Source organism: Falco cherrug, chromosome 5, assembly GCF_023634085.1.
Source record: "Falco cherrug isolate bFalChe1 chromosome 5, bFalChe1.pri, whole genome shotgun sequence".
Lineage (NCBI taxonomy): Eukaryota > Metazoa > Chordata > Aves > Falconiformes > Falconidae > Falco > Falco cherrug.
Window position 1 is genome coordinate 26,909,293 of NC_073701.1, and position 20,428 is coordinate 26,929,720.

Sequence of the window (20,428 nt, forward strand, 5' to 3'; positions counted from 1 at the left end):
GTATAGAGCACAGAGTTGATATTAAATTGATCATTCTGCAAAAAAATTAATATTTCTGCATAAGCTAGAGTCTCATATCCTACAATATCCTTGACTTCAGCTGTCTGAAACCACAGTGCTTTGTATTCTCCCAGTAAGATCACATTGGCCTAAATAGAAGAATTACTCAAAGGATTAAAAAAAATCATTGTAGGAATAATTTTGTACATAGTAAGAGTTCTAGACTTTTTATTTCATTTTTATTAAATTCTTGTAAATTTTCCATTCTGCAAGGGCAGATGTCACATAAGACTTAGCACACACTGGACAACTATAGAAAAGAGGTTAAGATGTCCTCAGGGTATTTTTGAAGATCCTATGAGATAAAAGTAATGAGTACCAATCAAAAGTAAAATCTTAGGGGAAAAAAAGTACTTTGTACAGAGATTTAAGAAGTGTCTGAGTTTTTCACTTGAAGTGGTTTTTACTTTCCTTCCTTTTGCTAGCCTCAGATGCTGGCTTTCTTAGACACTATAGTGATGAGAATGTGACTAGCCATTATACTAAATACCCAAGCCTTTCTATAGTTAAGACCAGTACATCAGAAAGGCATCTGAAATCTTTTGGATTTTACTAGCAATTGAAACCCTAAATTCTCTTTGAAGTCCTTTAAAATATTTAGCCCACATCCCAAATCCAGGATAAAGCTTGGGATGCTGTAGGGTTATAATTCCCCAGCAGCAGCACTCTTAGGCTCCCAGGTGCAGCAGGCAGGGCCAGGGTGGCCAAAGAGCATTCATAGAAGTTGTGCTTCCCAAATTTACTTGGATGGGTTGCCTTGTTCAGTGATGGAAACTTGGGAAGTGTCAGCACAAAATTTCTTGGTAACTGGAAGCATTTGAACTCTAATTGCTTGCCAGTGACTATGACAATCATCAATGAAAGACTGATATCAAGTTAATATCAAATAACTGTAATCAAGTAAGTGGGACTTCTCATTTCTGTGTGATATGTGCAAGTTCTTCATTTCCATTGAAGACTAAAAAGAAATATAAACAGGGCTCGGCAGAAAGCATCACTGTTGATTTTCTTGCATCAGACATTAATAAAATACTTAGAGCCACAGTCCTGCAAAGACATAACTTCTGTGACTTGTCCCATGAAGGCACCCAAACTTCTCTCACTGCAAACTTGGAAGTCTTTCCAAGGCAAGAGGTTTTGATTGAGTTTGAGAGCACTTTAAAATAAAACACCACTTTGTTTTGACATTCGTACTGTAACAAGAACAGGTGGTAAAACATTCTGACCCTACAGATGATCTCTGCACTTATTCAGATTATTTTAATAAATGCAACAAATGATGTCTAAGAAAATAACACCAGACAGTACGAAGTTTTTTGTTTGGGGGTTGGTTTTGTTTTGTTTTGTTTTGTTTTGTTCATAAAAAAGCAGAACAAACAACCTTATGATAGAAAGAGGAGAGCTAATTAAAATCTGGACAGATAATCTAATTCTTTTTGAAATGCTGCTTGGTAAAGTGCAACACCGTAATTAGGTTGTTCCACCAGGTTTAATGAAGTGGGTCAGTTAAATTAGTCTCTCTCTGTTATGAAATATAGTGAAAATCTAGAGTGACTTTTGGACTGCAAAAAGTGTTTGAAATGATTTTTTAAAAGTATTATCTAACTGTGGGATAAAAAGATTGAAAGAGGTTGGTAATAGTTTTGATAATTTGAAAATATTTCTTCAATTTTTACTCAGGAAAAGAGCACCATCTACTGATCATCACTCTGAAATTCCAGTGTGATGCTTCATGTGCATGGGGTTACTTATATACAATATTATAATCTTAATTCCAGCAGCTCTGGATGACTCTTGAACACATGTGAAAGAAGGTTTACGTATCTGCAGCTACCAGATAATACCACTGTGATGTTCTATTGTTTTAGTATCAAGCAACACCTTAGCAGCAGAAAGCATGAGCTAAGAAACTACTAACATGAATTAAGAACTTCAGAACCTATAGCGATATTAAATAAACCCACATTTTTACCAAAAGGATGGTACATGCTTTCCTAGTACAGTTGCTTGTTGCATATGCCTGCTTCTTACTAGCACTTTTTGTGAAGAACTAACCTAAGCAGGGGAAAGGTGGTTTTTTAAGTAGGATCTCTTTTTCAGCTGCCCCAATAGGGAGAGGACAAGGACTGCCCTTTCAGTCCCAGCACAGATTTATACCAAATTACAGTATCGTTTAACAGTTCCTTAAAAGACATGCAGCTTTTCTGCTCTAAAGAGAATACTGAGTTCTTGAGTTCACCTCCAAAGCTTTTTTTGAGCTTGCTTTTCTGCCAGAGTGCCAGCTGTGACAAAGAACATCACACCGAGGAGTATTCACTGGAGAGAGCAACACTCATCCAATGCCATAAACACTCTCCCCACTTACACCCAGAAGATGTAACTATACTTAAATCTCAAGTCATTATTCAGGTGTTCTACCAGACACATTCTAATTATACTCTTTTAATTATATCACATACATCTTCTTTTTATAGCTGTTCTGAAGGCTCTGACTTTTTTTCCAGAAAGGTGGTTCATCCAAGTTCCTTTATTTTCTTTCCCTCTGAAGGAAGAAGTGATTGCATGCTGGCTGGTGAGAACACAGTAGTGCTCCAGGAGCAGAGGGGTGGGCTGCCCAGTGGGTGTGGGGATGGTGCTGGGCACTGAGGGTGGTGGTCCAGCAGGCCCTAGTGGGGCAGAGATCTGGTTGAGCCGGCAGCTGGGCTGTGACAGTGACCAGGACAGGAGCACCCTTGCTTTGGACAGAACTGAGAACTGGAGCACCCATGCAGCCTCAGACCTAAGGCACAGAGGCCCTCAGTGAGGTCTCTCCCAGCTCTGTCTCACAACCCAGGGGTGGCAGCAGAGCCTGTAGAGCCAGCTGGTGCACTCGGGGCCCTAACAGCACCAAGCAAGCTTAGTTATAAATAAGTTTTTTCTTTGCTCATTTTCCTGTACGTTTGATACGACTTGAATTCTTAAAAAGCTCTAGCGCTGTTCTGAAAAGCAATTTCAGAAAATTGGTGTGCTGGTGATTGCTGTCATCCTATGAGTGATGGGGCTATTTTCCCAGTGTTTCACACCTGATGTGATTGTGATGATTGTCTCTAAACCAGAACTGAGAAGCTGAACCAGGAGCTCCCACAGCTGCATGCACAGCTACAGTTTGAAACTTCCAGCTAAATCTCCATGACTGGCACTCGTGCCCGCACAGGTCTGGCACACAGGGGAATTCATTGCACGTCTTATGCACTCACGCAGTTATGCCTCTGTGCGAACTACAGGAGAATTCAGGTCCTTCTCATACTACTACCCTTGTCAAGCCATAGCCCAGCAGCTACAGCTGAAAGGTACAGTTGCTCAATAATTTCTTGCTTGACTCAGTCTTCAGTGCTCATGGATTCCTTGTCCCACGGCCATGCGACCAATGGGAACATCTCAGCTGCCTGGGGAGGAGTTGTTTAAAGAACATTTCTAGATCTTCTATCTTCAGGGTAAAACCATCACTTATTTGCATTCAAGATACTCCGTTGCCCTGCCTAAAAAAGAAAGTATCAGCCTTTTGGATTTGAGGTTTTTCTTTTTATACACTGGAACTTTTGCTGGACAGGTTTCTACTTTGCCTGGAAGGGTAGATGGTTATTTAATGATTTTTGGATGCAAGCCTTGTTAAGACTGAAAAATCTGTTTCCTCCATTAACAGGAAGAAGAAATGAGTGACTTTAACAGAAGTCACTGTTTATAAACAGAAAGCATAGTAAAATCATAGGTTAGGATAATTCAAGTGAGAAGTGACCTCAGAAGGTCTCTAATCCAACCTCCACCTCCAAGCAGCAGCTGTGAGCTTAGACCAGGTTGCTCAGGGTTTTATGCAGTTCAGTCTTGAAAACATCTAAGGATGGAGATGACATAGCCTCTCTGGCCTACCTGCCTCATTGCCTGACTGACCTAGTGGTGAAATAGCTCAAAGCTAAGTGAGTCTCAGTTAAAATATAAGTTGCCTATACATATATTGAAGGAATGGAGAGAAAAGGATATACATATATTGAAGGAATAGACAGAAAATGATAAAGTAGAGCCATCTACATGGGAGAAACCATAGCCACCGAGGTGTGCAGTCAGATATTAAGCAAGTCAAACCATCTGTAGGCTATGTACATCACTGGGTAATTGTCCTGGTTTCAACTGGGATAGAGTAGCTAGTGCAGTGCTGTGTTTCAGGTTTGGTGTGAGAACAATGTTGATAATGCACTGATGTTCTTAGTTGTTCCTCGGTGGTGTCTATACTAAATCAAGGATTTTTTTAGTTTCTCAGGCCTTGCCAGCAAGAGGGCTGGAGGGGCATGGGAAACTGGGAGGGGACACAGCCAGGACAGCTGACCCCAACTGACCAAAGGGACATTCCACACCATATGATGTCGTTACTGAGAGGGGAAGAAGAAAGAAGGGGATAATGTTCAAGGTGATGGTGTTTGTCTTCTCAAGTAATCTTTATGCGTGATGAACCCCTGCTTTCCTGGTGATAGCTGAACACCTGCCTGCCGATGGGAAGTGGTGAATGAATTCCTTGTTTTGCTTTGCTTTGCTTGCGTGCGTGGTTTTTGCTTTACCTATTAAACTGTCTTTATCTCAACCCATGAGTTTTCTCACTTCTACTCTTCCAATCCTCTCCCCCATCCCACTGTGGAGGGAGGGAGTGAGCAGCTGTTTCATGCTTAGTCACCAGCCGGCGTTAAACCACGACAGTAATATAATTCCAAGGTACATGATAAATTCATAGATAGAGGTTGCAGATGTCCTTTTGTGGAAATTAAGTTGCAATGCTAGAGTGGAATGAATGGCTGAACTAGTCAGGAAATGCATTTTCATGCATCTACAAAAAAAAAAAAAGTGTGGTTGAATTATCTTCTTTTTTTTTTCATTCAAAGTATTTCTTTGACATTCACATCACTGGTTTGTTTTAGGAGCATCTCATTATTAATACTTTGCACATAAAGAAAATACAGCTGGTATTTTGGATTTTCTAGCTATTTCTCAAGTCCCTCGAGTCCATCCCTTTGTGCCAAAACAATTTGTGGGATTAACTTTAAAGAGGAGCAAGTATTAGATTTTTAGGTTCATCAATTGAATCAGGTCATTCAACATCACACCGTGCCATGAGAATAAGAACCAATTTCTCATTTTATTGCACTCTCTGCCCCAGACAAATCATTCATACAGAGCTGGGCAAACTCAAGTGTACAGCTAACATGAAGAAGACTTCAATACTTTCACATACATTATGAGGAAAATGTAGTGTTTTTTTCTTAAAAAAAAAATGTAAATAGTTTGACGCTTCCTTAAACTTTTTTCTCTCTCTATTGAACTAGGCCAGTTGTCCCTGTTCTGCAGTGTCAGGAATTATCTTTGAATCTCATAGTGCTCTGTGTAAAAATTAGACTTTAAAAGTCAATATGAACCACCATAAAACAACTATCTCTTCTAGTCAATAACTACATTTGAAACCTTAGCCTTAAACAACTTCATACTAACATAGTTAGTCAGTTATGCCTTCTGTTTTTCTGTGAAAAACATACCAGGTTATTGATCTGAGAACTCCAGAGGATATTTGGGATAGAGCATCTAAGAGTAGAGTGAAGGGAGTGGAAGTTATTTTGAAAAAGATTCTTTCAACAGGTTTAAATTAACATTAAAATGCATCTTCACTGGAAAAGATTTAAGGAGATGCAAACTGAAAGGCTTTTTTTTTTTTTTCCCCAGGCAGGCAATTATACTTGGTATATTTAAAGGTGGTAAGTTCTGATAATTTTTTGATAAGATGATTGCCCTGAAATTCTGATTTCTTATTCCACATTGTTCTATACATATTATGTGTATAATACATTATGTATCTACTGTGTGCTAAAATAGTGCACATATCCACGGCAAGACAAAAAAAGTCCTGGATAGTTACAGCTCTTCAGAAACTGCTCAACCACCTTACAGATTGTATAGAACAGATTTTACTAAGGCAAAGAAAAGAAAATGGGCAGAACTAAAACAAAATCCGAAGATTAAACATATAAAAATATACACAGAAATTTTAATATATGGTTTTCTGGCTCCATCTGGTGTTTATTTTACAGAACTTCTAGCCAAAGGAAATCCACTCTTCAGCTATACACTGGAAATGACGAGAGGTATTAAAAGGACAGTTAAATTCATGCATCCTGAAGGCTTACATTCAAAGTTGTATATTAGCTACTGTGAAGGAATAAGAATACTTTTAAGTGTTTATAGTCTGTGACTTAAACCATATTCAGATGCAAGAAAGGGCGTAGACTGCTAAAATACTGTTCATCACTACTGATCTTGCCTTGCTTACATCCTCATGACGGCTAAATCATCAATACTACTGCTTTATTCAAATGAATTCTCAAACACTTGCAAAACAATTATCACAAGTATTCACATCTAGTCTTTTATTGTTGCTGCTCTCAGGTCAGATAATAACATATTCACTGACTGTACAGAGAAAGCAAGTTGGAAGGAAGAGTGAGCAGATGACCACTTGACTGCTCACTGAGTCAAACATTCATGGAGAAAGTACCTTTACAGTCTGGGACATAGATCACTTTTAGTATCATAGAACTATAGAACAGCCCAGGTTGGAAGAGACTTCAAAAGGTCATCTGGTCCAATATTTTGTGGGAAAGGCAGCCTAGATAAGATTATTTAGTACCCTTACAACACCACCTTGAAAACCTCTGGTGATGGGGACTCGTAACACATTTCTGAAAGGTTGTTTCGGTGACAGATTGTTATCGCAGTAAAAAACTTCTTTCTTACACTGAGAAAGAACATCTCCCAGTACAATTTGTACCCATTGTCCCTTGCCTTTTCCATGTGACTCCATGTGAAGAGAGAACCTCCATCCTCTTTGTAGCTGCCCATACAGTGCTGGAATGCCATGATGAGGTACCCCTGAGCCTTCTCTTCTCCAGGGAGAAAAGACCTGACTCCTTCAGTCTTCCCTGAAAAAAATATTGATCACCACCTTCCAAGTGAGGCCTGTGAGCCAATTTCCTACCTATTTCAGAGACCACCCATCCAGTCTGTATCTTGCCAGTCAGTCCAGCATAAGGCTGTGGGAAACAGTGTCAAATGCTTTGCAGAAGTCCAGGTAAACAACATCTACTGCTCTCCCCATGTCAACAGAAAATGTTATTTTGTTGTAGAAGGTGACCAGGATTGTCAGGCATGATTTGCCTTTGGTAAATCCGTGCTGGCTTTTCCAATCATCTGCTTCATTTGGTTTGTAATGGTTTCTAAGAGGACTTGTTCCATTACTTTCTCAGGGACTGAAGTAAGACTAATGGGTCTGTAGCTTCCTGGGCCATTCTTGTAGATGGGTATGACATTTGCCCTCTTCCAGTCATTAGGGATATGCCCCGATCTCCATGACTTTTCAAATATTATAGAAAGTGGCCCTACAACATCGGCCTCTTCTCTTAACACTCTGGGGTGGATTTCATCCAGACCCATAGATCTATGTAGGTGTAAGAGCATAAGCTCTTCTTTATTACCATTTCTCACAACACAATGGCATAACACTCTTCTTTTTCTACTGGTCTAACATACAAAACTGTCTTGTTGTGGTGTGTTCATACACCAGCCAATGTACTGTAAAAGCCAGGGTAAGTTAAATATTATCCTTTAAGATAGGGATTCTCACTTTCCATAGAGTAGAGAACATACATACCCACACATGAATGTTAAAAACAGTATTAAATCAACATGAACACATTTTCAAATATGATTTCACAATTAAGAATAATGTGGAATAGCCGGTACTTCCAGACAAACAAGCTTTCTGCATACCTTATGGGCTTGACTATACTTGTAATGCACCCGAGTAAAGTAGGTAACATTGAGAAATTCTTCACCAGAAGAAAATATGTTAAAAATTACATCTTTTTTTGTCCCTATGTCAGTTAGAAAGAATGGGTTTTCCAACCTTACTCATTTAAAGTAGCTTACTCTTCAAGATTCTTGGTTACAAGGGACAATCTGTTTTCAAAGACATTGTTCATTATATCTATGGATGTTACTATGGCCTTTACAACTTGACTGCACAGACTTACTGTTCAAAATTACCAGAGTATTTGTATGTCTCATCTGCAGGTAACTGAAGAACTCACTGTACTTGATAAGCAGCATTTCAGCTTTGGTTTGGACTGAATGCATGCACTAGCTCCTGGGATCTCACTGGTGCTCCGTAACTTTTACGTTCTTCTTTATACTGCAGATACTCACACTTCTGGATTCAGACCTGTGTTTTGCCACACAAAAAAATCAATTTCCTAAAATGTGTGTGTGATGGCAATGTGGAAGGAGCTAAAGCAAAGATACTGTAAATCAGCTGTCAGTCTCACTAAGCCCAGGTTTTCCCTGGGGTAGTCAGTTGAGTGCAGTCAGTTCAGTTCTCCCCAAGCTCAATGTACTCCCATTTGAGCTGCCGCTCCTCATCCCGTCCTTATTCATCACATGTGAATTACCAATCTCTATTGCAACAGCTGGCAAGAAGCTGAAGGAACTACCTTAATAAGACCCAGACAGCCATAAGTCCCTGGTCTGAGAAGGATTACAACTTGTATCATTCTCTGGCAGGACAGGCAGGCAATGAAAAAAGCAAAGCAAATGAAAAGCAGGCCATATAACTGGCCCGTTCCCAAGCAGGCAAAACAAAATGGGTGCCATTTAGCACAATGGACTCCTTCCACCCCCTGAACATTGCCCAGAATAGCACCAGTGGTCCTGGAGATGGGTAGACTTTTGTGCTTCTTCCTGATTCCTTCTCTTCTTCAAGATTAAATACATTCACTCTAAACAAGTTACAGCCAATGCCCAGGGTGGAGTAAGTGCTGCCTGCTTAGGAGACTCTCTGATCTGAGGTGAAGGCATATTTGGAGGAGCTCAAAAAAAGGAGTTGCTTCTTTTCCTCTCTCCAACCCCAACCCCAACCCCCATCCCACCCTATGACAGTTGTATTTATAGCTGTCAGACTGAGCTCTTCCTTCCAATAACATATGCCATCCACCATACCTGCCCTCTACAGTCTCTAACTCAGAATGATTCAGCATTGGCTGATGTAAATGGAATGGATTTCCTTTAAAGGAAAAAATTATTTTTGGCTGCCCACTGTCACAAAGGAAATTCATGGCATGTAGGAAAACAACTGTGCCCAGTACTGTTGAGTCAAGACTATCTAACATGTTGCACTCATTATAGCCTAAGCATAATAACATTTTTAATGAGCAGAAAACAGGAAAAGTCTTATGTCCCTTTGGTGATAATGTGGAGGCATTATTATTATTAAAAGCCTTGTTTCCTTCTGATTTCTGACATGCTAAGAATGGAATCTGTAATATTAGTGATCTGATCCAGCACACATGTAGATGGCCTCAGCATCAGGAAGTTATTACCCAGTGATATATTTGTTCCTGATGCCAAAACCAAGCTCATTTCCAAGACTCCTGGGAGACCCATTCCAGAAGGCAAGGAATCCCAACCCTGCCTCTTGTGCCACATCCATCCAACCCTTTGTGTGCCATTTCCAGATGTCAGCTCTGGCCCAGGGAGGGAAGCTCAATATAGCAGCTTTGGTTAGCCTGAAATTCAGGAGAAAGTTGTCTCCAATCCAGCTCCTCATCACAGTATCACCAGGATCAAAAAAAGAAGTTAATCTCTTTCTGTGCTTTCTTTCTAAAAATGGGTAGAAGATATTTCTCTATTTCACCAAGGTACCTGCTCCAGAAAGGCAGGAAGCTACATGCTTTCTGTCAGATGGAGCATTTGAGCTTTCTGAGAACAGAGGCTTAGTCTGAGCTGACATGGTTTCAGGGAAGAGTTGCCTAATAGTTCCACAGTAGGCACATGTTTTGGGGGTTTTTTTGGGGGGGTTGAAATCTGAAATGGTATGTGATAAAGAGACTTGTAATGCATTGCAATAATCTCCAGTCTCTTACTGGCTTTCAGCAGAAGGATCTCCCTAAGTATTATACTGCCCAAATCTCAATTTATTATGTGTAGCCATTAAAAGAAACCAAACCCAGCATTTTGCAAAGGACAACTACTCTTCGTTTTCTGGTTGTGCTAGTAAAAAAAAGGGATGAAAACAAAGGGAACATTTTTTTTGAAAGCTCTTGTGGGATTGATTCAGGTGGGAGGGGGGCTCTGGAAGTCCCTAGTCCAACCTCCTACACAGAGCAGGGTCTTCTCTGAGCTTAGAGTGGGGGTTGCTTAGGGTTTAACCCATCTGGCTCTCGGAAACCTCCAAAGGTGAAGACAGCACAATCTCTCTGGGCAGTCTGTGCCAACCTCCTGCCTCCTATAAGTGACAAAACAGCCTATTCTTACATTCAGCCCAGTCCTCTCATTTCATCATGCCCCTGCTATCTCTCATCCTCCCATCTATGAAGAGCACAGCTCCACCTGGCCAATATCCCCCTTGTGAGCCCTGGGGGGTTGCTGTCAGGTCTGCCCATTCCCTGCTCCTTCAGCCTCTGCTCGCAGGGAGGTCTCCTGCCCTGATCAGCTCCTGGGCTCTGTGCTCAGCTTGCTTCAGCTTGTCCAAGTCTTCCCTGTGCCAGGGCCCTAAGCCCGGCCATGGACACGCTAGATGTGATCTAGCAAGTGCTGAGTAGGGAATGAAAAAACCCAGCAAACAAACCCCGTTTCGTTCAGGCCTCTCCAGCCTAGGAGGCTAGGATTTCCCAAGCACTAAGGCAGGGAACACCCAAATCATACAGGCCTCGCCCGCACCTGGATGCCTGGTTCCTCCTATCATTCCTTTTGATAGACTCCATTTTGAAACTACCCGCAGTGTAAAAACTCTCATTTAACGCCCCTCGGGAGCGGCGGGCTCGGCTGGCCGGCACCAGACGCCTCCCCGTGCAGCGGGAGGGAGGCCTTAAGAAGCGGGACCGCCGCCACCCTTGCGTGCTTCTGCCCCGCACCAAGCAGCAGGGAGCGGGCGGCAGCGCCCCCCGCCCCCAGCGGGTGGGTCCCGGCCCGGGGCCTGGTGGAGCCGGGGCCGCCCATGGGCGCGGGCGGGCGGCGCTGGGCGCACCCCTCCCCGCGGTGAGGGCGGGCCGGCACCCGGAAGAGGAGCTGCCGCCGCCCGCCTGACTTCCCCAGCTGGTGGGCAGGGAGGGAAGCAGCGAGGCTGGCGCCATGCTGCAGTTCTTGGTAAGGCTCCGCGGGGCGGCGGCGATGCCGCCATTTGGCGGCGGAGCGAGGCGGGCGGGGCGGCGGTGGGTGCGCGCCTCGGCGGCGGCAGGAAAAGCCGCTGTGTGCCGTCACCGCCCGCACCCGCGCTCCCGGGGGGGCCGGAGAGTGGCGGCCAACCCCTGCCGCGCTGCCCTGCCTGGAGGGCTGGCGGCGGCCTCCCCCTTCAGCCGCCTTGGGTGCTCCTGCCCCGGGGCGTCACTCGCCCCCCTGGCCGTGAGCCCGTCTCAGCGGGGCGACTGCGCCCGGTTCTGGCTCCCCGGCAGCGCGGCATCCCTTTGCGGGCGGCTGCGGCCCCGCTCCGGCTCCTTCAGTCCCGCCCGGACCCCTTGAGTCGCCCCGCCGCGCCTTTGGGCACCCGCTCGCTTTGTCCCTGCTCCCCGCCGAACGATGCCTTAAAACGACGCGTAAAACCTTAAAACTGCTCCGAAAATGAAGTTCCTGCCTGCTTTTTTCTCCCAGGTGTGCCCCTAGTTTGCCTTGGAGACTCAGCAGGGTTTTGCTTGGTCACGGTTGTGCCCTCCCTGCCGCTGGAGTTCCTTTGTGTTGCCGTACGTGCCTCCCCGTTACGGGAGAGCGGGGCTCGGGCCGTGCCGCTGTGTGCACCCTTAAATCATTTATCGCTGGAGATGCGGGCTTTTTATATATAGAAGTCAAGGCAGGGGTCACGTTTCATCACTGCCTTTCATTAAATCCCCTTAAGAACAACAGAATTAGACTGAATATTTTTGTACGTTTCTAACAGTCCTTTCTATATGTTCCCCTAAACTCTTCTGGGGGCCTGACGTTGGATGCTTGGCTACTCTTCATTAAATACTTGATCAATGCTGGTATTTTTACTGCCCAGTGTGGAAATAAATTACCTGACCAAAAAGATGGTGTTTCCTGCTATAGCAAAGCATGGAAACAGCCTCCTGGTTTTCGTTCTAGTGACGTGAGGGATACTTCAGGCTTTTGGTTGTGTTCAGGTATGTCCCAGTAAGTACTTTTGTTGGGGGAACTGTAATTCAGCTGGCTAATAAATTTCACTTGTTGATACAGAGCAAGAAGAGATGGCCTGTTGTAAGTTGGGAGAGTCTCTGTGGTTTTATGAAATTAATAAATGAGGCCTATTTCTTATCTCAACTTTGGAGCAACAAGTATGAAAGCCTCCGTAATTTCTGTAGCTGTTTACAGTCTCTGTCCGCTCTGGTGAAAACAGTGAGGGTATATACGCTTAGCCACTCTCGAAGTTTCTGTGTTTATCAACTCCACTGCTTGCTACTAATCTTTTGTTGCTAGATATTAATTATGACTTCTTGATTAGCACCTGAAGGTTAGAAAAAAGATACACTAATTCTGTGTTTCTTCCTTCTTTGGGTGTAGACTCTTGCTGCCCCTTGTTAGGGCTGTAGCAAGGAGATAAAGGGATAATCTCACAAACCTTGTATTTTTGCTGTCCCAAGTATTAAATAAACATTTTTTTAAAGTGTGACTTGAAATGCTGGGTAGAAACTGGAAGACCCCAAACTCTCATTCGCCCTGTTGTCTTTAGTCAACATGCACGTTTTAATTGGCTATATTCTTTACTTTCCACATGATTGAAGTCTAAATAGTGAATTTTTTCACACTGCTTGAGTGTACATAACTGGGTAGACTGCTCTTGAATGCAGTGCTAGACTTTTCAGTAAAGGGGTACCTTTAAAGGGAGTACTGATCTCACTGCTCTGTACCAAATAAGGTTTATCACACAGCAGAATATGATAGTTGTCCCATCTTCAGAAAAAAGTTGTCTCATCCTACCTTTTGTAGGGTGAAAGCCTAGGAGACGGCTAATAAACAAGGACCTTGTTTGTGTTTTCAAGTGAGTTCTCAGACGCTGCTAAAGATAGAGGAAATTCTCTTGCTGGAATGATGCTCTGCATTAAGAGGAAGCACAAGTCTGGTTTACATCAGTGTAATATTTTTAATATCTCCCAGAGTACTACTTTAACTGATAATTGAAACTACAAGAGCAAATGATAACCAGTGTAGTGTACACAAAAAGAACTCTACTTTTTCTTTAAATTGTTTAAGCTCCTAGAAAAAGTAATGGTAAGCAAAGTATAAGACTAAAAATCTGTTTAAGAATATACTGAAGTAATTTGCAGTTATGGTTCATTTGACAGTTTTCAACCAATTTTAGTTTTCTAAAGCTTTTAACTGGTGATGCTTATGGAGTCTGAATCACTGAAAATATGAGCCATACCGTATATCCTGCTTTTGGCATGGAAAAGATGTCTAGTCAGTATGTGATGGCAAAGTTATTATTGTAAACAGTGGTTTTATTTTTCTTAAAATATTCTTATTTTGACAGCAGTGACCATAAGCTATAATAATTTTCTTAAATTATTAAACTGACCTCATCTGTCAGAGTGATTTGTCTACTGACTATGAATGAAGGCACAATATTAGTAGCGTCCTCCCAAAATAGTCAAATGAGCTTTCATAGTACAGGATGTACTTCTTATGAAATACAAATATCAAAATAAAATTTAGGGTCTTGGGGAATTGGTGAATGAAAATCTCATCCCCTGTCTGAAAAGAGGAATTTCTTTCACCCCAAAAGTGTTGTTACACTTGAAGATTTTCCTCAGCTGGCAAGCAAGGTCTAGGCCAGGAACTGTGCTTCTGTTTTAATCTTGCTCTCCTTCCAGCATGCATTTTCACAGACACTCTTCAGCAGCTACTAGTTTGCAAAATTGTCAAGAGAGGTTGTGCCCTGCTTCCAACCAACAGTGTTTTCCTGCCTTACGATCAGAGTGGATTTGGCTGAAAACTAATCTTTTGGGGTCAGAAGGGTCTGGAGGTGAACAGCTGTTAATTGTTGCAGAAGAGAACTTTCATCAGTTTAAGCTGATGGAGAAGCTCTATTTTTAAGCATTTTAAGGTGAGACTGGGATCTTTTTGCAGTCAAAGCCTGACTTTCAAGAGTTCTGACTTTCAAGCTTGTGAACTTTTTTTTTTTTTACTGTATATTATTGTGTTATGTCTTTGTATATGTGTGTCCCTTCCCAGCACGGAGTGTTATTCTAGTGGGGTGTTTCTTGAGGCTTTACAGGCATGGACCAAGAGATATGTGTTATGTAGGTTTGTGCTGCTATCTCACCCATTTTTATCAGAGTTGCTGCCTTTGTGGGTATGCAGAGAACTTTACAAAAGTGATCCAAATAGTCTTGGATATGTGTATTGACAACACAACTGTGCTGTATTTTGGAAATGATGACAAGGATTTCCTAGTGAGGAAGATGGTTAAAATGCACCTCTCTGGAGGAAAGGTGAGAAATTAAGTAGAAGTGGAATTGAAAATCATTAGTCTACATGACTTGCAATATTATTTTTTTAAAATTTTATGTTAACATCCTTCCATCAAAAGCACATTCGTTAACTATTCTTCTCTCCCTTTTTAGCTTGGTTTTACTCTTGGCAATGTGGTTGGGATGTATCTGGCTCAGAACTATGATGTGAGTATCCTTGTATTCTCAGAGTTAAACCTATTCTGAACTGAAGATATAAGGCTGTTTTCTCTCAGTTGGAACTGAATCAGTTTTTATTTTGATGGTTTATTTAAACACAGTGCAGATCTGACTTGAGTTACAGGTGAACTTGAGTGTAAATGGAACCAAACATGTACCTCTGACATCTTCCCTGTGAAGGAGTAATGCTTATAGCCTTTACTGGTGTTAGGGCCCTAGAGCACAGGTATGGTAAATAGGTATCTACACAGGTAGAGACAGGAGAAACAGAAAAGGTTTAGCACCTGTTTATGGGTTATATCAGCACTAAAATACTGGTTTCCTGACTGATGGACTGTCTGCTTACAGTGTTCTCCACTCACTACACCTGTTTGTTACTTAAAAATCCTTCAGAGCATCTGAAATTTCTGTCTCCTGTACCAATAATGAAAGTAAGTTTTGCCAGCTTTTGTGGAAAATTCAGCATGTGCTCCTACTTCAAACAGCGTGTTGAGCTACAGTCTCTTTCCTCTTTTTCTCACAGTGAGAAGAGAGTGAACTTCCTTTCCTGAGTTCCCACTGTGAACAGAGGTTTTTCACTGTGGGAGTTAGAGCAGATTTAGAGCTGAGTCTTCAATACAAGCTTTTAATTTCAGTGGTCAGCAGAATCCCTTTTAAGAGCAGTGCCACTTAGCTTTTTACAGGCTAGAGGAGTTAATAAAATTTAACATTAAGTTTTTTCCTTTCTTATGCAAACTGTATTAGACTAGTTTAAAAAAGCAAAGCTGTTGAGGCTCAAATCTCTGAAGACGTGTTTTGCTTTCCTCTCATCTTCAGTATTGAAGTCATGTCGCTTTCAGAATTCTTATTTTTAGCTTCTTGGTCATGCACAAACTGTTGTGATGCTTCATGTCAGCACTCCTGTAGGAGTACTAATAAAAATCTGGTGTTTCTTTCCAATATATGTTTTAACAGTATTATGAAAATGTAACCATAAGAATATATTTGGGTGTATCAATATGGATTGTAAGCATGGTATAGTGGGTTTTTTTGGCAGCACTAATAAAGTGTTGCCACAAGAGGGGGACATGCTTTTGATTTGCAGGAAGTGGTTCCCTGGGAAGGTAACACTGACTTGCAGGATGAACGTGGTCATTTTATTGCTGGTATTGAAGATGATTTGTTTTAAATGACATCTAAGATAAACATGTCATAATGAGGTCCTAATTCTGCAGCTGTACACACATGTGCTTAGTTATAAACACATGGAGGGTTCTCTTGACAGCAGTGGAATTCTCTTGGTTTAGCTTAAATGTCAGGCATGTTGCAGGCTGGGCTCTTAATTTTGTTTGCACAAACAGAGCTTAACTTTGAAAGGGAAGGTAAGAGAAAAACTTAGGATGCTACCTGTACTATTAGCCCAAACCATCCAGTCTGTTGGGATTCACTTCTGCTCTGTGGTCAGGTTACATACGAAGTAAAACCCCATGATTTTTTTTTCACAATTATACCAAGGGGAACTTTGCTTTCTTTTCATTTTAATCAGTTAGCTTGTGAAATCCAGTGTTGTCAATTCCCCGTTTTAGCTAGAGTAATGAGATAATCTATTCCTTGCTCCTTAAAGTTGCTGCTATTTTTTAAAAAGTTGTCAAAATTTACTGTTGGATTATTTTTTTAAAATGCTTTTATTTGCATGGGAGAGCTGAAGTTTTGAAATTCACGAGCAGTAAATTGAATTTTCATTCAAGTGTGAAACTGCAAAAGGTCACCAATTTGCAATGTAGTAGAATTCCCAAGTGGGGAAGTTTGGTTCCCAAAGGTGGACCAGGAGAAGTATTTCTTCATAAATTTCTTGAGAACATATTTGCTGCTCTTGAACCTATTTTTTCTCTTAGTTTGTGATGAGTATAGTACAATCTAATTTTCCCTCAAAAAGTCATTATTAAAGTTTGTGCATCAGTGTTTAAATTGGCTTATTCTTGGCAGTCTGTCATCTTTCAGTGGGGAAGCCAGACTGGTCTTAATAAACTTCCTGTAAAGTGACATTTTTTTTTCCTCCTGTTCCTACTGGTTGACTTTTAGTCTTAACAATCTAAAATATCTCCTGAAGCCTCATGTGAAGTGTTTTTGTCAGCTGTTTGCTTGATATTGCTTTGTTTTTAACCTCTGTGCAAGGTAACATCCTGGAAGCAAGTATCTTCTAGAAACCAGTTTAAACTTCATAGAATTTCTTGCTGTGTTTATAGTATTGTCTTTCCTGCTGAAGCTCATGTAGCTGAGGAGATTTTGTTAATTTCTGTGGTTTTTTTGGGTTTTTTTGTTGTTTTGTCTTTAAAGATTCCTAACATTGCAAAGAAGCTTGAAGATTTCAAGAAGGATGTGGAAGCTAAGAAGAAACCTCCCAGCGACAAGTCCTAAGAGAGCAGTGTTACCCAGGTCATCTCTGTGTGTGCATCAAGAATGCAATTTACCTTTCAGGCAACAAAGATCAAGTAGAGGGTTGGCATGGGAGGTTCCACCACTTTTAGTCTCCTAGAACTGGAAAGTCCTTCTTTGGAAAGAGCAGCCGTGAACTTTTCCTGGGACTGATTTTCAAGGGTTTCAGAATTTGGATTTGCAGCTGATATGCGACTGGATAAGATCATTTGTAATTTTTGTTATTGCTTTTCCTAATATTTTGTAACCCATTTTTACCTGACCAAACTGGAGTCCTCTTAGTCCTGTTACTATGTATACCTCACACTTCGTAAAACCCTAGGTCTTAGAACATCGCAGAAGAAATTAAATGCATAGAAAAGTAACTTTCAGGGTTTCTTGTCATTTGTTGTGAGCAGTGATACTTCACTGTCCTCAAGATCTGCGTTCCATTATTGGAGATGGGGAAAGCTCATTTGTCAAACTATAAACCTGGGGGGAAGTGGGGAGCTCCTGCCTTTTCCATTATGTTAAATCATCACTTCCAGCAGTGTAGACTTTGCACAAACATGGCTGATTTTAAAAAGCGTAAAAGGCCATCAACTTTAACCTATGTTTTAAATTTATGGTTTCTTCTATTATTGTCTCTTCATCTTTCCCTTCTGCTTGGTTGCTTGAGGGTGTCTCTGGAGCATTGGGGAGGATGGGGGAGAGAAGAGTTATCTTCCGTATGTGGTAATTGGGGCACATGGAGGTCAGCAGTTAAATTGTGAATCCAAACCATTCACTTTATTTACTTACTTAATGACCCAATATGTGTAATTGTTCTAAGTATGCTTTTTTATTGCTACTTGTTGTGGAACAAGGACTAGAGCTCAGTATTTCTATCAAGTAAGTCTGGTATTGTCATTACTTCCTCATTCCTGTGCGTGGTCTTCAGCCCACTGCCGTTGCAATTTGTTTCAGTTGTCTACCATGTATTTTCTTAGAATTAGAACCATTGATCTGCTGGTCTCCCTTGTTGTCTGGTATGCTCTTCACCCATTGCTGCCACTGTGCCACTGAAAACCCTGGTGTGTGAGAAAATACATATATTGTAGCGGTGTCCTAATTTCTTTGAATGAAAACCAGTCTGCATTTGGAAACCATAGTTGTGCAGAAATTCTTTTGTAAATTCTGAAGAAAATATTGCCATAATTTGAATAGATGTAAGTTTTATTAATTCAACAGTCTATCAAATAAAATTTAATATTTTTTTTCTGTAAAATAGATGAGATCTATCAACTCTGTAAGGTGGCTTAAATCACTGAGTCCTCTTGACAGTCTGTCCTGACAGACAGGCCGTGAAGGACAGAGAAAAGCACCAGAAAGATACTCTCCTTGCTTTTATTAACAATGCCTGGTGATGGACTGCTATGAACAAGCAGGAGGAACAAGCACAGAGAATGACCTTCTCTACTCTTTCAGGCTCTTGATTAAAGCACACCTAGAGTGCTTCTCCGGTAGTGTTTTAGTTAGGGTAAGGATGGTGCCTTCAAAGTGAATTGCCCTTTTACCATGTTTTCATTGTCATTATAGGAAAACTGTAGAGCACATGGACTGGATTCCTTTCAGAAGAGACTAAATCAGAAGATGTGCTTTGATCTCTAATGGATGTTTAGTCCATGAGACTGGCCTAGAGGTATTTGGAGGGAAGATACCACAAGCTTTTGGCAGTAACTGTTTTGCTCCGTAGACACGGTGGACTGTGCTCTCTGAGATAAACATAACATGAAAGCTCTCAAGTACAGGGATCCCCATGTACCCATTGTAATTTTCACCCTCCACCCCAAAGCTTTTAATTTGGATACATCGAGGTGGATTCCAGGCTTAGGAGTTTTCACTGAATTGGCAAAGACAGATTTTCAGAGTATCTTACACCAAACTTTTGCTTCCTTTACTAAAGTTTGGTGGTGGCAGAGTTGTTCTACAATGCGGTTCTGCAACTGAGGAAAGTATATCTCATCTAAAGATTCTCCTTTTTAAGGAATGTATGTATATATACCTGTATGAGAAATACTTCACCTGTAATTTCCCGTCCTTCCTTTTACCATCTGCCCTGAAATGTGTAGCTAAACATAAAAACTTTCAGTCTTTACTGATGAATATTTGACAAGTTTAAAAACCACAATCTTACTAGCTATGCTACCAACTCTCCCTGTAGTGAACACTCAAAAAACTTGAACAGGGAGAAATTATTTGTGCTACCTAACATTAGCTACCAGAAGCACAGTGGTAGCAGTATGTGTAGAAGATGCTAAGAGTGCGCTTGGTGAAGGGAGTTCCCAAAGTACAGCTGTTGTACTGAAGCAGTAGTGTACGCTCTGGTCTTTGAAAGGCGTTGCCATTGGCTTTCCTAGACTTCAGACCAGATTGAAGGAACTGTCTTACACACCCACAAACTTTTCCATAGAGTGAGACAGCTCTGTACAGCTGTTCTAATGCTTTCATGAATGTGGTGAACTTGGCTTCCTGCTCTGCCCCCACCCCCCCCATCCCCATTTCTTTCTTTCCTATTTTTGAGCAGAGTTCAATGCTGGCTCTAACCCATCCATATTTCTTTGCCTGTCATATAAAATTATGGTAATGTTCAAAATTGGATTATTTCTTTCCTCAAACATGCTTTATGTTCTTCCCTTTATACAGAGACAAGAAAGGAAGTAATATTTGCAATCTCTATTTGTTGCCAAACAGGCCTGTGTTACTCAAAGTGTTATTTGGAGCTGAAACTTTCAGCTGAGCATTCCAAGCAGATGTTAGGATTTTATTTTTTTTCCCTGACAGATTATGAAGTGAACCAGCTACAGCCAGCTGTAGTGCTGTAGAAACAGTATATGCTCATTAATATTAAAGATAGGACAAACGTTTCACAGTTTGTAACACTTCCCATTTTAGCTCAAGCTGTCTTTTTTGCCCCACATTGTAAGCTGGAGAGCTGTATAACATTGTAACAGAGTTCTTGTGGACTTTACAACTACTGTATGACACATTTTACCTAAGTGATTCAGCCTGAGGCTATCCTAGAGGATACTAGAGGTTAACCTTGTATTTCAGAGGGCAGAAAGTACACAGAGATCTGCTTGGTGCAGATGTTACGTCTGAAGGCTCAGAGGGCTTTGGTTGCAGTGGTGTCATAGCAGGTCACAAAGGATGCATGCACCTTCAAGATATCCAGGAGCAAGTTTCCCGCTTAC

At 41.4% G+C, this 20,428-nt stretch overlaps 1 protein-coding gene across 1 annotated transcript; it reads left to right on the forward strand.

Moving 5' to 3' along the window:
• The first annotated feature begins 11,113 nt into the window (after positions 1 to 11,113).
• STMP1 (short transmembrane mitochondrial protein 1) lies at positions 11,114 to 17,581 on the forward strand. The gene is made up of 3 exons (XM_055711669.1): positions 11,114 to 11,268; positions 14,736 to 14,789; positions 17,118 to 17,581. The coding sequence occupies exons 1-3, from the start codon at positions 11,254 to 11,256 to the stop codon at positions 17,196 to 17,198; spliced, it is 150 nt and encodes a 49-aa protein (XP_055567644.1). The 5' UTR covers positions 11,114 to 11,253; the 3' UTR covers positions 17,199 to 17,581.
• The last annotated feature ends 2,847 nt before the right edge of the window (positions 17,582 to 20,428 follow it).